The sequence below is a fragment of the Pteropus vampyrus genome, unplaced genomic scaffold (genome assembly GCF_000151845.1).
Source record: "Pteropus vampyrus isolate Shadow unplaced genomic scaffold, Pvam_2.0 Scaffold315, whole genome shotgun sequence".
In the NCBI taxonomy this organism is placed as follows: Eukaryota; Metazoa; Chordata; class Mammalia; order Chiroptera; family Pteropodidae; genus Pteropus; species Pteropus vampyrus.
This window is the reverse complement of record NW_011889096.1, coordinates 206369-224673: the sequence shown is the minus strand read 5'-3', so window position 1 is coordinate 224673 and position 18305 is coordinate 206369. Positions and strand designations below refer to the sequence as shown.

At 42.8% G+C, this 18305-nt stretch overlaps 1 protein-coding gene across 1 annotated transcript in view; it reads right to left on the bottom strand.

Moving 5' to 3' along the window:
* Nucleotides 1-18305, bottom strand: part of LOC105303749 (neuroligin-4, X-linked) — a 285691-nt gene that overhangs the window by 105440 nt on the left and 161946 nt on the right. The window contains exons 5-6 of the mRNA XM_023521777.1: nucleotides 10881-10940; nucleotides 7703-7855 (exon numbers count right to left, since the gene is read on the bottom strand). Coding sequence (XP_023377545.1) covers nucleotides 7703-7855; nucleotides 10881-10940 — 213 coding nt within the window. The remainder of the gene's footprint in view (nucleotides 1-7702; nucleotides 7856-10880; nucleotides 10941-18305) is intronic.

Genomic DNA, 18305 nt, shown 5'->3' with positions numbered 1-18305 from the left:
ATATTATGTCATCTCTAATCTAATAATAAAGGACATGGACATATTAACCCCATCTGTAACAAAAAAGAAACTGGGTCGTTTAAACACTGACCGCAATGTTTTAGCAAACAGGCAGGGTCACACCGAACACAAGAAAACCACTCTCGACGCAAACTTGAACCATTTCCGTATTCCAAAATAGTTCCCCCGCCTCTGGTACAAAAATCGGTTTTACCAGGAAGAACTCAGAGCGGTTGTGTGAGAGATGATATTCATGTCTACACCGAAACTGCATCTTTACGATGCTGCGATTATGTTGCCCGCCTGTGTGTGACCGCACTCACTTCACAGAGCCTTCTTCCCGAAACACCTAGACCTGTGATAAAATGCACATCGGCTGGTATGGAAAACCAGTGTGTGCGACCTCAAGCGATTAACCGCATCTACAGAGCCTTGCACAGTGTGCGCCCGTAAAGACCTTGGCTCGCCCATCCCTTCTAACGGCTGTAGAAGGCAAAGGACTGTTGCATTTCCTGTTCTGAAATACTTCTGAATTTTGTGTCCTGGGAATTGTATGCATCATTCAAAAAAAGCTAAGATTATTATTTTTTTAATCGAAGAAGTGCCCCCTTAAGTGCCCCCAACTTATCCAGTCAATATGCTACAGTGTGATTTTATTTGAAGAATACATTTACGGTGCAAATGCACAGTGTCTGTGCCACACCGAGTTACACTTGGCTTCCTGAGACATTCACTTCAAACCCATGCTTTGTGTCTCTTAGGGTTCATTGTCATAAAGCCGGTGACTTATTGGTGTGTGACTGGGAGTTAGGCTAGGACCAAGATGTCCCCGTGGGATGTCTGCTATGCTGTGGGTGCACACATGTACATTCATTTCAGATTTCTTATAAAACACACTATTTCTGGTTTTCAGGCCAATGTTAAAAAAAAAAAAAAAGAAAGAAAGAAAGAAAGAAAGAAAAATGACCCACGGGCCAGAATTTGTACAGTCGGGGACAGTCTCAGTCCTAGTGGTCTTTAAACTTCCCACTCAGATAGAGTTTTAGAGATTTTTTCCATCATCAGACTTGAAAGGACTTCATTCCCCTGGATATAGTTGGGGAGGGAAGACGAGGTACAGACAAAGCATACCATTAATTATCTTTTAGAGATTGTTTAAAAACCATTTCTCTGCAGGATTATCCCCGAAAACTTCATTCATTCCCAGTTCCTCCCAACCAAGCGAACCTATTTTGACTCTCAATTTCAATACTTCTCCTTGGAACTTTCCAGCGTCCCCCAGCACCGAAACACACATCACTCGCTTCTTTTCTTTCAGAGTGATGTTCTCCCCTCTACAGAGGCAGAGCCCACCTGATCTTAATCAGCTAAAAATCACCAACCCTGCAAACGCCACGTGAGGAGCACAATGAAGAAAATACACCGAGTAGAAAATGTGCCTCGTTTCCTTGAGAATTCACAGTCTTAAACGTAAATATTTTCAAGAAAAAAACAAAAACAAACAAAAAAAAACAAAAACATTTTTTGAGGGAATTATTAACTCAATCGGAAACGACACTCCAAAATCAATTAACTGGACGTTATTAAAATTAATGCTCCCGCTTATTGAATAGATTCTGCTATCCAGCGTGCCCGAACACCGTGATGTGCAGAAATGGCTGGGCGTGTAAACATAAAATTCCAACTTCTTTGACGACATTCTGGACCTCCTTGACGTCTTTCCGGGCGATTCAGATTTTTGTAAAAGAAGTTAGATTTTCTGGTCAATCGCTTTGCGCATTTGAGATGGGGGGAAAAAGGCTTCTAGCTTCTGTCTGCCCTTCCGCTGGACTTTGCGCACCCTAAAAATCATTGCTCCTGTTTTCTCTCTGTGCTGCTGAGGTCCTGTGTCACCTGTGTCACCTCGGGGGTCCTCTTGGCTTTGTTGTTCAGACCGACCTTTACGTAAAGGACAGCTTTGTCCTTATAGAGGCTACGAGCCACCGCGAAGTTTTCCGTATCTGTCCCCACACGTCCCGAAAGTCTCAAAGACAGGACATTTCACCCCGGTGAACCCTTCTGATATCTGCTAAACCCATCAGATTAATGCAGCGCACACTGGAAGCCACCAGGAGGCAGAAGAGGAAAGTCAAAGGGAATGGTGACCCAGCATAGCCTGACCACGATGTCGTCCACACCGAGTGCCACCGCCTACCAGTGACGCCAGTAACAAAAATGGATGGGATTACGGTGTTTGCAAACGAGAATGAAATGCAGAGAGAACAGTTGATGGAGAAGACGATGGAAGACTTTTTTTTTTTGGTAAAAGTAATTTTGGGGAGCATACCTTTTGGATCAGATCATTTATGGCAGCCCTCCCTTCCCCTGTCTGTCCATCCATCCGTCCTGTCACTGCGTTCTTTGGGGTGTCCAGTCCCCTCCTTCCCCAGCCAGCCCATGTCGGAGAACCATGTGAGCAAGCCGGGCAGACAGGAGCCCAGCCTCTCCCAGGCGGGCTGGCAGGTCCCCCAGACCCCTCCCGGTCTTCCTCTGAGGTCACCACGCTCTGTCCCCGCCTCGCTGTCCATCTCCCCTCTGCCCGTCATTTCCTCTGGCGTGTCCCATGCTTCTCATTTCCCCCGCGTTTATTTCCTGTCCCTGAAGCGGAACGCCTCCCCCGTCTGCTCCACCTGGTGAGCTTCTTACAGGGTCGTTTGGCTTTTTAGGTCAGTCACGGATGCTTTGTCTCGTAACGCAGAGAAAAGAAACTTTTCCAGTCGGAAATCGCATCAGGAGAGGAGAGGAAGATGGAGTCAGGAGAGGACAAAGAGATCCTCGAAGGCAAAAAAACGTTTTCTCCCTTTACGCAGACAGTGACGAACGTCTGACTTGATAAATAGGACGCGTTCCGTTTGTAGTTCAAAATTCTTAATAAAGTATAGACAAACGAAGGAAAAGGAAAGAGTGCTTTTTAGAAGAAAGAAAAAAAAAATCAAGGACGGTACCCAGTAGTGCACATCTTAACCCAAACGCCCACACCTGGAGTTCGGGTCACAGGTCTATACGGGAACCTTCGGATCCCAGACCCCCGCACTGAATGGACTTGGACACGGCACCAACGTTGCACAGGGTCATCAGTGAAACCAGTCTGGCTGATGCGACAGCGGCGGTGCACGTGTCGGTCCCCGGTTGGTTCCCTTTGGGGGGCACCCGGGCCCGGGGCTTCAAGGGGGCGGGAACACCAGAGGCGGCCACTTTATGGAGTGCATGTGGCTCCGGTCACGCACGTTTCTCCTCGAACGCTCTTCTGAGCTGCCTTGAGTGCAAGTCATCTCTGCCTCATGTTCAAGTTAGAACGTGGGAGCACCCGAAAGCTCATGAATGAATGACCTTGAAGAGGTCATTCCCACCTGGGGAGCGCAGAGCAGCCTTCCACAGCCCTCGTCGAGATGCAGACCCTTGGGGCGAGCGCACAGGGGCTGTGATGCTCCTTGAATCCGTGAAATGGCCTGTGACAGGCACTGTGGGTGACATTTCGGAAGGCCGTGAAACCCACGTGCAGTGACAAATCTGTGGCGTCATCCTGTTGGCCAAAGGTCTTAACTCCCCTTGCGGGCAACAGACAGCAAGCAGGGGCTGGCATGGCACCAGCAGCTGTACCTCCAACTCCCTGATAGAACCTTAGGTCTGTGGCACCAAGGAGCTTTCATGTGACAAATGCCACTGCAGATGCTGATGTCGCCGTGACCGCCAGGCACCACTGTGCGCCGTCAGTGATGACTGGAGGGGAATGAACAGCAATCAAACGCCCAGTTCTGGAAGCTCCACCTGATGCTAACGTGGCACTCGGCACCCTAAATCATTTCGCAGTTGACCTGTTAACTTCAGGTCACCGTGAAGTTCACAGCTACCTGTGACAGGCGAGGCTGGAGGGGGCATCTCGTGGGCAGGGCTGGCCGGAGCTTCGGCGTCTGTGAGACCTCGGTTCCAGTCTCGGTTCTGATACCTACAAGCGGTGTCACTGTGAGTCAATCCCACCACCTCCGAGCCTCGGAAGTAAGATCAGTGACCCCCTCCACGGGTTCATGATGAGTTAGTGAAGGGAGATTGATCTACAGCAGCCCACAGCTGGCCACGCAGGAGGCCGTTGATTCCTCGTTGCTCAAAAGCATACAGACGGCAGAGTTTTGAAGCAAAAACAAATTAGAACATGCGTGACACATCAGATCATCCAGTAACCAGAATGGTTAACATCATGTGAGCTAAACTAGAATACAGGTCCGGATAGATTTAGACTCAACCAACCGGCCACGCCAAAGGCAAGCGTGTTGGAGATGATTTGTGAGGGGTGGGAGAGGTGAGAACCACAAATAAATAAAGCCAAGCTTTTTCTATCCGTTTGCATCAGCAAGGGGCTGCTTCTTTTATGTCGAAGGCCTTTGAACTATCATCAAAAAAAAAAAAAAGAGGCGAATTTGATGGAACTCAAGTTCTGGATTTATACCCCTTCCTAATGAAAAAGACATACAGCAGAACGAATAAGAAATATGCTCGTAAAAGAACATCTTTGAAAATAAATGGAACACAGTTAATCACTGGCGCTCATGTGGGCGTAAATAATCGCTTTATGGCCATGATGATCCAAACCTAGTTTATTAATAGCAGATTAAGAACCGGATCAGGCAATAAATTTTAGGGTCGATGGCTAGCGAGATTGCATCACACTTGTGATTAGAAAAAACAAAACACTCCTATTTCACAAAGCGAGCGTGAAGATCCCCTCATTTACTCCACAGGATAAGTGTCATACAATTATATTTTTTAATTAAAGTGCTTCAGTTTAGATGATGGTATTTGATGGATATTAGCCATTACATGTGTGGCCAGTTGCACTGATTTCCCTGGATCAATAAGGAAATTAATACCACATCAGTGACATCACTAACAGAGGAAATTGGAAGGTAAGTGGGTATACTCGTTGCCGGTTATGGCTCTGAGACTTCCAAGCCACAAAAGCATTGGACCTTGATACTAGTTACCCAATAACCTCGCGAGGGAGAGAAAGTTACCATCTTCTACAGAGACTCAGAAAAATTATCTGACTGTCTCCGTGTCATGTGGAATAGAGGGAAGATGCTGGTTCATTTCTGTCTCTTTGTAAAATCTATGTTCTTTCCCGTGGCGACATCCTGTTCCGGTTTTGCCATAATTCATTTTTTTTTAACACTTTTATTTGGGGTAGGACAACGGCACTCGTTACTCTGTTAAGAAAAAATAATAATCACAACAATGCCTAACAATATTTCTCCACTCCTGAGGCAGGAAAGTAGCACTTACAATTTATGACTTGTCGAAGAAAAGGAACTCACACCAAATCTCAACCTTTTGCAAAAACACTGAGCTGTTCCTATCCAAAGCGGTTAATTAAAAGGATGACCATGGAGTATGTTGGGCCATTTTCTCTGATCATCGTTTACAAACCTGGATGCCAGCCCTTTCTGAATATTTTTGAGACAGATAAGACCTATTTCCTAAGACAATAAAGCGAATGCCGGCCAACAGCTTTCCAGAGAATGATGGCAGAGGCAAAGTCCATGATAAAGATAAACGAAGTCACATTTCGAAACCATATCGCCGCGTCTCATCGCCGGAGTTGGCACGCTCGACTCCGTCACATAAAAGGGGTCCGTCTGTCGTGTTCTGGGCAGCCTCACGCTGGCTCATTCGCGGGATGGAAACAGCCCCGCACAGAGGTGCTAGAGTGCCTCTTTTATTTGTCTGCCACCCGCCTCACAGCTCTCTCTGTCCCTATGATTTTTCTAAACTCTCCATAGGAAAAGTAAACTTAAAATAGTTCAATGAAAAAAAAAACGAGTCGTAAAAGGAAGGTTTTATTTTTCCTTTTCTTAAAAAAAAAAAAAACAAAACAATCACGAAGAGGTGTGTCACTCCCGTAGTACTTTTCAAGATCAGCACTTATTTCAGAAACGGCCCGAAGCGATAATAGGTCACTGTGGAGAGGTGCTTAGTACCGTCTGGCATGAGAGCAGGGGCAATTGGTTTCTTCTGAAGTCTCAGGTTTTAAATAACGTGCACACGTCATGCACGCAAGAGAAGATTTTATGATTGCACCAAAGCCAGAACTGGCTCAGTGCCCGTTTGCTTCATGCAGTAAACAGCACCCGGAGCTCATCGCCACTATCCTGACGTCCGACACACTGCCCTCTTTGAAACGGCTCAGTGCAGGGCTCCGATGCTGCTCTTTCTCCCTCCCTACCTCTTTCTTAGAATGGACCTTTTGTAAAAGATCGAGAAACACCATTTCCTGTTTGCAACATGAGTGGCCAAAACCAGGAGCCAAGAGCCCTCGGAAAAATACCCGTCGGTCCGCGGAATTAGCTAAAAGGATTCCACAAAGATCTGGTTCACAGAATTGACGGAGAAAAAGAAAATGAGATAAAGTCATGAAATGAGGAGGCTTTTAGATGGCTTTAAACATCGACGGGGGAAATACTACTGTAATAAGTATGCATGGCGTCAGGTGGGCGCTGGATTCATCGGGGGAGTCACGTCGTAAGTTACATAAATGTCTAATCAATGTGTTATCCACATGAAACTAACAGAATGTTGTATGTCTACTGTAGTTAAAAGATAAATTACTTTTTAAAAAGTCCAGTAGGGGATTTTGAGTAGTTTATCAATGCTCCAAAAGGTACAAGTCTGCAAACATCTGGGAGCGATTTGATTTCTAGGTTAGAAATGCACTCCACAACTACTCACCTGCTTCTAGGCTCTTTGACAGGTGATGTTTTCATTCACCAATGAAAAAAAAAAGCTCAGAAGAAAATTAAAATCAAGTCGAAACCAGGATACACTCGATAATATTTACCCACGTGGAGCAAACGTTTGTAGCCACATTGCTTGTCTGACATAGCTCCTTTAAGCCGTTTCATTTTCTTTTTTAATATTTTCCCGTGACCACACTGAGACATAGAGATCTCACTCTCATAACCACATAGTTGAAAATTCCATTTTCTGCACCATTTCAATGCGTTTTTGTGTTGGAAACAAACATCGTTGCATACGTCTAGGAATAGTATGTTCATAAAGTGTCTGACGGCAGGCAAAACCACAGAAGAAGATAAATCTCAAAATATGACCCCAAAAAGACATATTTTTCCCCACACCCAGCTGGGGAAAAAATGGATTAAACACCAAAGTAATGGAGAATCACCCTCGAAAAACCATGCACTTAGCCAACGTCCTTTTACTGCACATCATAAAACGTTTCAAATTTCTAAGAAGCATGAGGTGGCATTGCATGCAGATGCGAACACCACGTGACCGCACGGCAGTTCACGTGACCAGCCAGCAAGCGCAGATAATCCGCTACGGAATTAGCTCTGAGATTTCCCAGCACACGAGAAACTAAACGATGTACCTGCACAACCGCAGAAGGAAGCTCACGTCTATGGCCGTTATCAACCATTGCCACAGAACCATCCATTACCAAAGGCGTCCTCACAGGCTTCGCATCACATAGACTGGGACATCAGAAAGTCCCAAAAGGAACACGCGGATCCTCTACGTCAAGTGAGCTCTTTAAAGAGAATCTCCTAGGCATACGAGTAATACAGTTCCAATCCGATCATCCCCACAGCATAGAACACGCGGGGTCCTCATTCCTTCCGGCACCGTGACACAACAGGATGGACTCACTCACCTAGAATCCCCAGCCGGTAGTTAATCGTGATCACGATGACATTCCCGTAGCTGGCCAGAATGCTCCCGTCAATCATGTTGCCTGTCCCCTCCATATACGACCCACCGTGGATGTAGACCATAACTGGCTTCTTACTGTTCTGATCATGGATGTCTAGGGGGAAAAAAAAGGGGGGAAGTAAGAAAATACAGTAAAAACCACACTGAGAAACGGACACTAAATAAAGGGCAGAAGACTGATTACGTCCTAGCTTTGACTTGAACCGATCACGTCTGTTTTTGAATTCTATGTGCCTTGATAAGACTGCCTAAGGGAAACGGTCAATGTTACGCTATTTTCTACTCATAGAAATGATATTTTGAGAAGTATACTGACATCTGAAGTAATATGTATGTTTCTGTATATATCGAAAAATGCTTAAAAAAAAAAAAAGGATTTAGATGAATTACCTAGTTCCTAAATAGTGCTCAAACTCTACAAGCGGACTTAAATTGAAGGAGCTCATGGCATCCGTCACAAAATACTTTTTCGGCATTTAAGCGTGACATCGACTTCGAAATTATAATTTATTTTTACTGTAACTGCCAACTGCAGTCAAAGGTAAGCTTTACAATAAACGTCAGAGCAGTAGTCAAACTACAAACTCTCAATACACGATGATGACAACAAAGAACCAAATGCTTAAAAATGATCAACAGAACACAAATGTGTAAAAATGAGAAAAAAAAATGTCCATGCAAGTATTTTTGCTGTGGGTGACTGACTACAATATCCTAACATATTTAAGGGACAAAAAAGAAATAGATGTAATAGAAATGGCACAAAATTCCAACCTCAAGACAAAAATCATGGAAATGCTACATATTTTCACAGGGAATATAAAATCTCATTGGGATCTGTAACCAATGTGTACCCTTATTAATTAACATTTTATTTAAAAATGTAAAAGCAAGGTTTTGCAATGGTCTGTCATGATAAAAAATTCAGAGACCATTTGTCCATTAGTAGAGTGTGCTTTCTGAAAAAATATGATTCAATAACCTGTTTAATGTTAAATAAATGTAACCCTTAGATTTACATGCTTACTTGTAATGTTTTAGATATCTGACCTCAATTATAATTTATTCCTGGATGTATGTGTGTGTGTGTGTATGTATATGTGTATATACACACACATATATATGTATATGTATATATACATGTATATATGCACAGATACACATACTTGTGTCTAACTAATTTAAATTTAAATATCTGTATGCTATCAAAAGAAAATCAAATATACCTAAGTATACATATATCTTTACATTTTTTTTTCAATAATGTTTTCTTATCCTCATTCACCAAGTCAGTTTTGAAATATCAGAAAGGAATTTTAAGAAAATGAACCGTCATCATTTGGATGGTGGCCACAAATGAAATGAATTATGAGGCCAATCTCAAAGTGAACTCATTTGTTGTCTGCAGTAAGCATAGAGAAGGCTTCGGAAACCCACTGCTCAGAGGCAGGCACAGAAAAGTGTGTCAGCATGCCCACGTGTCTGCAGGCGTTTAATCCAGAGTAGACGAAGAAAAAAAAAAGCAGCTCTTATTTTCTCATATAAAATCCAAATAGAAAGTAAAAATCTTTCGTTAATCATTTATTCATTCTAGGCTACATGGAGCAGAATGCAATCTGGTGACATTGGAGCTAGCAGAGGTAAGGACAGCCCATGAGTGCCGTAAAATGATGACGACGATGATGATGATGATGATGATGATGATGATGATGATGATGCAGCGGAGAGAGAAGAGTCGGCATACAATCCATGCTGGTCGAACTTCTTTTCCTGGAGAGCCGTGGATTTATATGGAATCAAAGAGGAGTAAGCAATCGATAAAAGGCATTTTCAGGGAAATTTTGACGACTGGCAAGGATAGCAGCTCACAACTCACTTCTCTCTCTCTCTTTTTTTTTAATTTTATCAAACTTACTGGGGGTGACCTTGGTTAATAAGATTGTATAGGTTTCTAGTGTACAATCCTATAACTCATCATCTGTGTAATGCATTGTGTGTTCAAATTGCCTTTCAGCCGGAGAACCAAATATATTTCGTGATGGATGCCATGAACTCAAGCACCTTCATCTTTTTAGGGTAAATAAGTGGACGGCCGTGCATTGGGCCACTCAGGTGAAATGCGCTGTTTCCTATCATTTGAAGTCTTTGTGGAAACTTATTTTAGACTTGTTTTTTTTCTTTTACACCATTTATTCTGCTGAAAGAGGGGATATAACGTGTTAAGTGGTCGTATGGACGCCACCTCTCTTTCATCTTTAAAAAAAAAATCCATTTCCTTCTGGTGGATCACCTGTCAATCCATGTGGGATTCTTCGAGAAGAAAATTTCAAGAGGTAGCAAACATCTTTTGGGGGGAAATGTTTTTGAAACAGCAGTGGTGTGAAAAGAAAGATGGAGAGAGCTCGCTCTTCTGGACCTTTCTTCAATTCTTGGCTATCCCTATATATTTTTTTTTCTTTAAATGCTGCTAAAAGGCAGTGCTGAATGAAACAACATATCGTCGATACAAATATACTTTTTCATGTACTGCACTGTGAGCCAGAGAAGATTCTTGAAAACTTATTTATTTTGAAATCAGTGTGTTTCAAAAAGAAAACAAAGTGGAACGCCACCCCCCTGCCCCAAAGTCCCAAAGACCCAAAGGTGTCTCACAGAGCTCTGCAGTTGATAGAAGGAATGAAAAAGACGAAAGCTCCAAATACAGTATGAACTCGCAAAAGGACGTTTGGAAGGAAGGAAAGAAAGTATACATGCACGTTTTAAAATTCCATTTTCTCTTCTTGTGACCAAGCCGAAAAAAGAAAAAAGAAAAAAGAAAAAAGAGGAAAAAGAAAAAGGTGGACGTTCCTTGCAAATCACCTTTGTTTACTCCACATGGAGAGACAACCTTTCTAGGTCCCGTCACAAGCAATTGCCTGTCATCTACAGTCATTGAGGTTAAAATGACAGTGGTTTTCAGACAAGAAGAAAATAAGGAAGTACACCGAAGTGTACTTGTTTCGGGCAAGGGGAGGAAAAACAAGTTGAAATGGAAAAAAAGACAGAGAACGAGAGAGAGAAATAGATATCAAATCATGCATCAGGGTCGAGGTTTGAAAAAAAAAAACACCAAAAAATACCTTCATCTTCACCACGGTCATTACTGGTTATATCATCTGCGTTTTTCTTTGTGTTGGCTCCTGGGGTCATATTGAGAAGGAAAATAAAGGGGAAAAAAAAAGAGAATTCAAAAACAACAAGTTTGCAAAAAAGTCAGAAGAAAGCGATACCACCCAGCAAAAGAAAAAATGGAAAAAGTCACACAAAAAGTCGAAATCTGTTTACACTTGGGTTTCAAAAAAATAAAATAGGGTGATACAAAATGCACAGAAACATAAAAGATGTCAAGAAGAACAAATTCAAAATGTTATTTGTGAAAAAAAAAAAACATTGGATATCCTGTGAAAATGCAGTTCGGGGGTTAAAATGATATTACTGCAAAAAAAAAAAAGCTAATGTGAGATTAAGAAAAAAAAGAAAATTAAATTATTAAAAAAAAGATTTCCCATATTCTTAAAAGAAATGCATATGAAGTAGTCAATACCCTTCTGGTTTTACATGTAATAATCGAGAGAAATTTTTGAAATGTCACTGATACACTTTGGTTCGGAAATTCCACAACGTACAAAGAAACACATTTAAATGATAAACATGAAAGAACTTTAATCAAAATATCTTACAATCGACATCAGTTTCATGCTTAAGAACTTAAAAACACCGACTTTCAAATAAAAGTCAGCAATATTACTAAGTCACTTTCAATGATGAACGTTCACCTCTCACCAGGGGCTACAGAATACTAGCCCCTTGATCTCTACTATAAAAATACTAAGACTTTGTATAAGTATTTCTTAAGTCAAGATGAAACACTATGAATAATGTTTTCTGTATCTGATACAGCTATTAAATATTACTTGAAGTTCATTGCTATTTGATTTTGTTAAAAATAAATGAATAAAATGAAATCACCTACCTTGATCCTCTCAAACATCTGCTGCATAGGTATTTCCACGTAGACAAAATGTGGGGACAGCGGCTTGACCACAACCACCAAAGACTCCCACACAGGGCACCATTTTGGTTTTTATATTTTTCAGATATACAAGAGGTCAAAACATTTAAGCTCACTGGCTCAACTGTCTTCTTTTGATAGACAGACACGCTCAGGTATGCATACCCCAGGTTCTTTAAGTCAAAGTGTCTCCATCAGTGAAGGCGGTGTTTCTCTATTATCCTATCTGGTGGTAGGATTTGTGGGTTAAAAGAGAGGGGACAATAGTACCTGTGTCTCAAAATCCTTCTTCAGTTCTAACCAACCCAAAGGACCTCAAACACGCTTTGAAACCAAGATCTGAAGTCAGTGTTGTCGGAGCTCAAATGAGGGCTGAATGTCATGATTTCAGGGGACTCAACGCACTTGTTGGTTTTTGAGGTTTCAGTATCCACTCCCACGGTAGACAATTTGAAGCTGGCCATGCCAGGTAATTGAAGACAGAGCTGGGAAGAGGTGCCTGGGACCCTGGAGACCAGCAGATTACAGGACTCACGTAACCACCCAATGGTGGAGTTGACTCTGGGAGAAAATGATCCTTCATGCATTCTGACACAGTCATTTCCCATTCCTTAGAAAGTGTACTGGGTACACAGGATGCTGAAGTGTTAGTCTATTGACCTCGTTAGCCCGATATCAACATCTATTCATGTCCAAGATGTCGACCTCACTTGAATATCTCAAAGCAAACTTTAAAAAAATTAACCTCCATCAAATTAGCTTGACAGTCTTTTAGGTTGCTTCTGTCAGGGTTTATCTGTCAGTAGAGAAACTATTTCAAAGCCATCTTGTAGACCGAATTTACGGCTGAGTTGTGTAAACAAGTCTAAAGGGAGTGCTTTTCTTAGAGAAATAACGTGGATGATACAACCAAACCGTTTGTGTCAGAAAACAATCTTGCGTTTCTGGGGGAAAAAAAATACTCAATTCATGCAGGGAAGATATTCATTTTAAGTTTCTATACAAAGCAGTCATCTCTTTCATTAAAAACGGAAAGATTCTAGAGAAACGAAAGCTGTACTCAAAAGGCAGGGAATGGATGAGGGGAGAGAATTTGTTTCCTGCAAAGCCGATTCCCTCGGAGAAGAGCTCCTGTAAAGTCTGACTCCGCCCCCTCATTGATATGGGACATGCTTGTAAAAATTCTTAATCTTTTAGCAGGAAATGATATGGGACATCTCTTGCAGAGTTCTTTATCTTTTTAGTAAACCTAGTTAAGTTTTCTTCCCTCCTTTCTTTGGGAAAAAGGCCCTCTTCCTCAAATCTTGATAACTGCCCTGAAACTGATGACTCAGAACTTCTGGCTATTGATAAGGATCATCGGTCCATCGTTAGCAGAAATGGTGTTAGGCCAGGCAGGGCCCTTAGAGTCTGAGGGGGGAGGGGAATTTAGGCCAAAGGTCTTTTTTACTCTTTAAGAAACGTATTAACCAAGTCTGTTTCCCTTTACTCGGTTAAGAGGCAAATCAATAATAGAAATTAATAGATATATGAGTTTGTACCTTCTTTTCCTTGTCTAGGGACTGACGTGGCACTTCAGCAGGAAATCCAAGACCCCACCCTGACTGAATCAGGAAGGGAAAGAGCTCCATGGAACCCGAATAAGCAAGGACTGTGACCCTCCTCAGCAGGAAGCAGATACGGAAGAAGAGATCTTCTGCCCGTAAACATCCATACTAATAATAAGGGGGTTTCGGGTCTGCCTGCAAAGACACTGAGGTCATCCTATCCTAGCAGGGGTCCGCCCTCATCCGCCCACAATTAAGCAAGCCAGAAGGCATTTTTGAACTCACACGAAGAAACCAGTAGGCAGAGAATTAGGTACCACTTTAAGCCAGTCACTCGCACCTGCGCAATGAAGACCCCAACGACCTTCAATTCACCTGAGTCTCGTTATACCATCGTTATAATATGATGCATATGCCCGGAACTTCATTAATATCATTATAACAGACTGAATTCTGGGAACGAACATGCGCAGAACGCAAAATGCTGAATCACTTACTCCCGTCAATCCTAGTTGTCAATCAAGGAAGCCCACCCCTTTAAGAAAAGTGACCGCGCACAGCAAATGGGGATGAAAACCCCAAAGGCTTTGTCACCAGGCCTTTGAGCCACGCTTCTCTTGCTCAGGCCCGCGTCCACGTCTGAGAGTATACTTTCCCTTCTAATAAAGCTTTTCTTCTCTACTGTATTTCAGAGTCTTACTCAATTCTTCGTTCGAGACATCAAGAACCTGGACAACTCTCTGATAACATTACCACTGCCTTCTAGAAAACACGCAGTCCTCATTGAGAAAGGTCTTCTTCCACTAGGACCCGACAGTTAGAATTAACCTTCCCATCAGCCTGTCCTCACACCTCAGCCTTCTTCCAAATTTTCCTGCTCTAAATGTATTTTCTCTTCCATGCTACAGCTGGAAGCATGAACTCTGGCCTGGCTTACACCAAACAAAGACCTTCTGCAAGGTCTGGGGTGAATTAAACGCCGGCACTGTCCCCCCCACCCATGCCCCAAGACCCAGCTCACCCTGAGGACATGAAATTTGAGGAATTTGAAATCATTCCAAGGGCAGGATGAGACGCTGTGCTCAGGGAAACTTCCCCCCACAAACGGAGGGAAGTGTTCGAAAGATTCCTCAAGCTTTCGCAGCGCTTGGTTGTACACGGTCGAGGCCACGTCGCCGATTAAGTGGCACTCCAGGCTGATCGACGGTCTCTCCGATTCGTCACCAAATTCCTTCGCTAACCCAAGTGCGTTTTTTAAGAGCCTCGCCGAGATGAAATTTACATACCAGAAAATCAATTCATCAAGGAATAACATTCCAGATCTCACGAATCTACTTTCTCCCACTCCATCAATTTTCCATTTCTGAGCGTTTCATGGAAATGAATTCATACAACACGCAGTTTTTGTGTCTGGCTTCCTTCCCTCAGCGTGATGGTGTCAAAAGTCTATGCCACGCTGGCGGCGTGCATCAACGCTTCTTTTTATACAGACGGATAATATTCTACTGAAAGAACAGGCCATCGTTTCTTCCTCCAGTGATCTGCTGATGGCCATTCATGTTGCTTCCAGTTGGTGGCTAATGGGAATCATGCCGTGGTAAACAAACATTTGTGTACAATTATTTCCTGTGGACATATATTTTCCTTTTTCTTGGAATGAAATCTAGGAGTGGAATTGCCATTTTATACAGCCCATTTATGTTTAATATTTTAAGAAACTGCCAGGCTGCTATGTAAACCCGGTGCATCATCACCCGGTCCCACTAGAAGCGTTCACAGGTTCTAATCCGTCCACCTGTTATCTACCTCCTACATTTTTGATTATAATCATCCTAATGGTGTGAAATGGTGTCTCGTCATGGTTTTAATATGCATGTAGTAAATGACTGCTAGTGTGGAATATCGTCTGCTGTACTATGTTCTTCGTCTAGTCAAATATTTTGCCCGTTTTAAAAACTGAGTTCTTTGTTTCTAATGACTGAATTGTAAGACGTCTTTACATTTTTAGATACAAGTCTTTTATCAGAAAAGTGACTTGCAAGTCTTTTCTCCCAGTCCATGGCTGGTCTTTGGTTTTCTCAATGGTGTCTCCTGAAGTACAAATGTTTTTAATTTCGATGAGGTCCGAAGTATGCCTGTTTTCCTTTAAAGCTTGTGCTTTTGAGGTATAATCTAAGAAATCCTTCTCAACCCCAAGACCCTGCAGATTTTCTCTTTTTTTTCCCCCGTATACCGAAGACCTGCGTTTTTATATTCACACCTTTGATTGATTTTGAGTTCATTTTGGTGTATGTGGTAAGGGTTGAAATTCATCCTTTTGCATATGGATAACCACATGACTTAGAATCATTTATTGAAAATACTGTTCTTTCGTCATTGAGGCTTTTTTTAACACTCTTGGCAAAAGCCGACTGACTTTATGTAAACACGAGGGTTTGTTTCTCTCCTCTTGGGTTATATTCCATTGATGTGTATTCTTGTCTCGGTCACTGTTAACTTTACAGTCTCTTCCCAAATAAAGAAAGGGCAGTGCTCCAAGTTTCTCCTGCTTTTTCGAGAGTTTGGTTACATGACATCCTTTACCTTTGCAGACAAATCTTCGAATGAGCTTGTCACTTGAACCCAACCACCCGCTGACATTTTTTACAGAAATTATTTGCCAAACCGCAGTTTTAAATGAATTTTATACAGCAGAGCCTGACCCAGAAACATAATTAGATGTCGCCTTTACTGTTCTATGCATATTTACCTCTCGCCGTTCTGGTTTTTTTGCACTAAACCGTTGCAATATTTGTCCTCACAAATAGAACTAATTAAGTGTCCCCAAATCCATCCGAGTTCTTAGAGTATGTAATTTAGCCACAATCGTGAGCTATGTAAACACGGGTATTACAGGACACAGGCGATAAAGATTCTGCTAGAACTCATTCCAGAACAAACACATCTTGTGGCTGCCAAAAAAAGCCATCTTAAAATTCGGACGGTCCATTCTTTTTCTGTTTCCTCCTCAGACCTGCCGCTTCTCCAAAAACACCAGAAGAACATCCCTTTACATCTAATAATTACCATCTCGATCAAACCTCATGGGGGAAGTGGTTTTAAATATTAAAGGGGATATTTAAATAACTTCAAACAGACGCAGAGATGTTGCATTATTAAAAATTAAGTAGGACTTTATAAATAAAATATCTCCATGTCCCCATTCCTGCGCACATCCATCGTGTTTTTTTTTTTTTTATACATACCTGTTCTCCTGATGTTCCCCTTTAATGCTTTATCTACATCCTTTTCAAAAGTCACACTATTTAAAGCAATGCTTTGCATCGTACATGGGATAGAAATGCTTTGTGGAGAACTCAGGAAAGACAGACCAGAGTTAGGAGAAAAAAATCAATGGAAGACCCCTACGTGCTGCTATCAACATTTTGAGGCAGGAGAGAGCTCTCATGTGTACCCTTCTTAACATATATTAAGATTGTCACCACTTCTATATACATGAAAACCATCAAATAAAGTCATCTGATAGCATAATGAGAGCTCTCAGAGACATTATCTATGCAAGAATGTAAAGAAATGGTAGAACCAAAAAAAAAAAAAAAAAACATTTACAATTATTGCTGTTGATATGCGATAGCATGTTAAAAATGTCTGGACCAGTTCCTATCTTGTTTCGTCTTTTAGGAGGGCAAATTCCAAGTTCAGCTTGGCCTCGTCACCTTAAACACAAGAAGGGCATGTGAATGCTAAGTACGGATTTTGGTCAATGTGGAAGGAGGATGCCGTGTGATGGGTGTTGGGTGAATGAAGACTTCCATGCTCATCACAGATATATGTGTGATTGATGAGCCCGTCACTGGGCCACAGAGGAACATTTCTCTAACCTTGCAGTCTGGCCCTGGGAGGGGACCAGTGAACATCGTGTGAGTCCCCAGTCCACTTCAGCAAGAAGCCCAGTCGGCTCCACCCACATCCAGACACCTACGCCTTGCTAGTTTATTCTGCTGTGAACCCACTGCTTCCACAAACACGTGCTGATGCTTTAAACCATGCTGGCCCTGAGGGCGACACGCCGCCTGCCCATGGAGAAGGTCAGCCACATCAAAGATGGACTGGCATTGGATGATTTGCGTGGCGGTTGAAAAACAGATTCATTCATTCGTCACCCTGTCCTGGGCCCGGGGGTGCAGTCTGTGATATCACGGTGCTTGCCGGGGACGTGGCGGGTCTGAGCGAGCAGGGAGGGCTCGGGCCAGAAGGGGGAAGGGCAGGGGAGGACACTAGGGACTGAAGGAGAGGCAAGGAGGGTGGGGACGCAAGCAGGACACCTCGTCTGTCACTCCTGCGTCTTGACAATTGGCTGTCAAAGGGATAAGTGCTCCAGACGTACATTTGCACCCGCGTGTTACCTTTCACTGTAATTTTATCGGCTCAGAGAATGTGAACCATAACTCAAGACATGTCACCTGTGGATTCCACCCAGTGCATGTGCACCTGTCACCTACAGAAAACTTCAACGTCTGCACGTGAAGGAGTCGGCAGAGCTCGCCTACTGCTGCTTCTTTTCCTTCTAAAACCAGACTATCCGAACAAGACCGTGTTTCACTCCTCCTAGAAATACGTGTAAGGTTGGGAAGCGCTTCCAACGAGCCTCCAACAACAATGCTTCCCCAGAGCCGGCATCTGGACGAGGGCGCTTACGTCACACGCCATGGCGGGCAGGACAGTAAGATTTGCCGTGGGTGGTGGAGGGTGTTGTTTCGTAACGTGGGGAAAAAAAATTTTTTTTTGTGGTGACCAGAAAGCCTTAGGAAGATTCAGGGGTGACCCAAAACCCTGAGTGTACGTAAACCGATTTCTCCAAAGTCTTCAGTAGAATCACTTTGAAAAAATTTCGGAAAGGCATCCCCAAGTTTGAAGACCTCCGCTGCAGGATGTATAAAGGGACG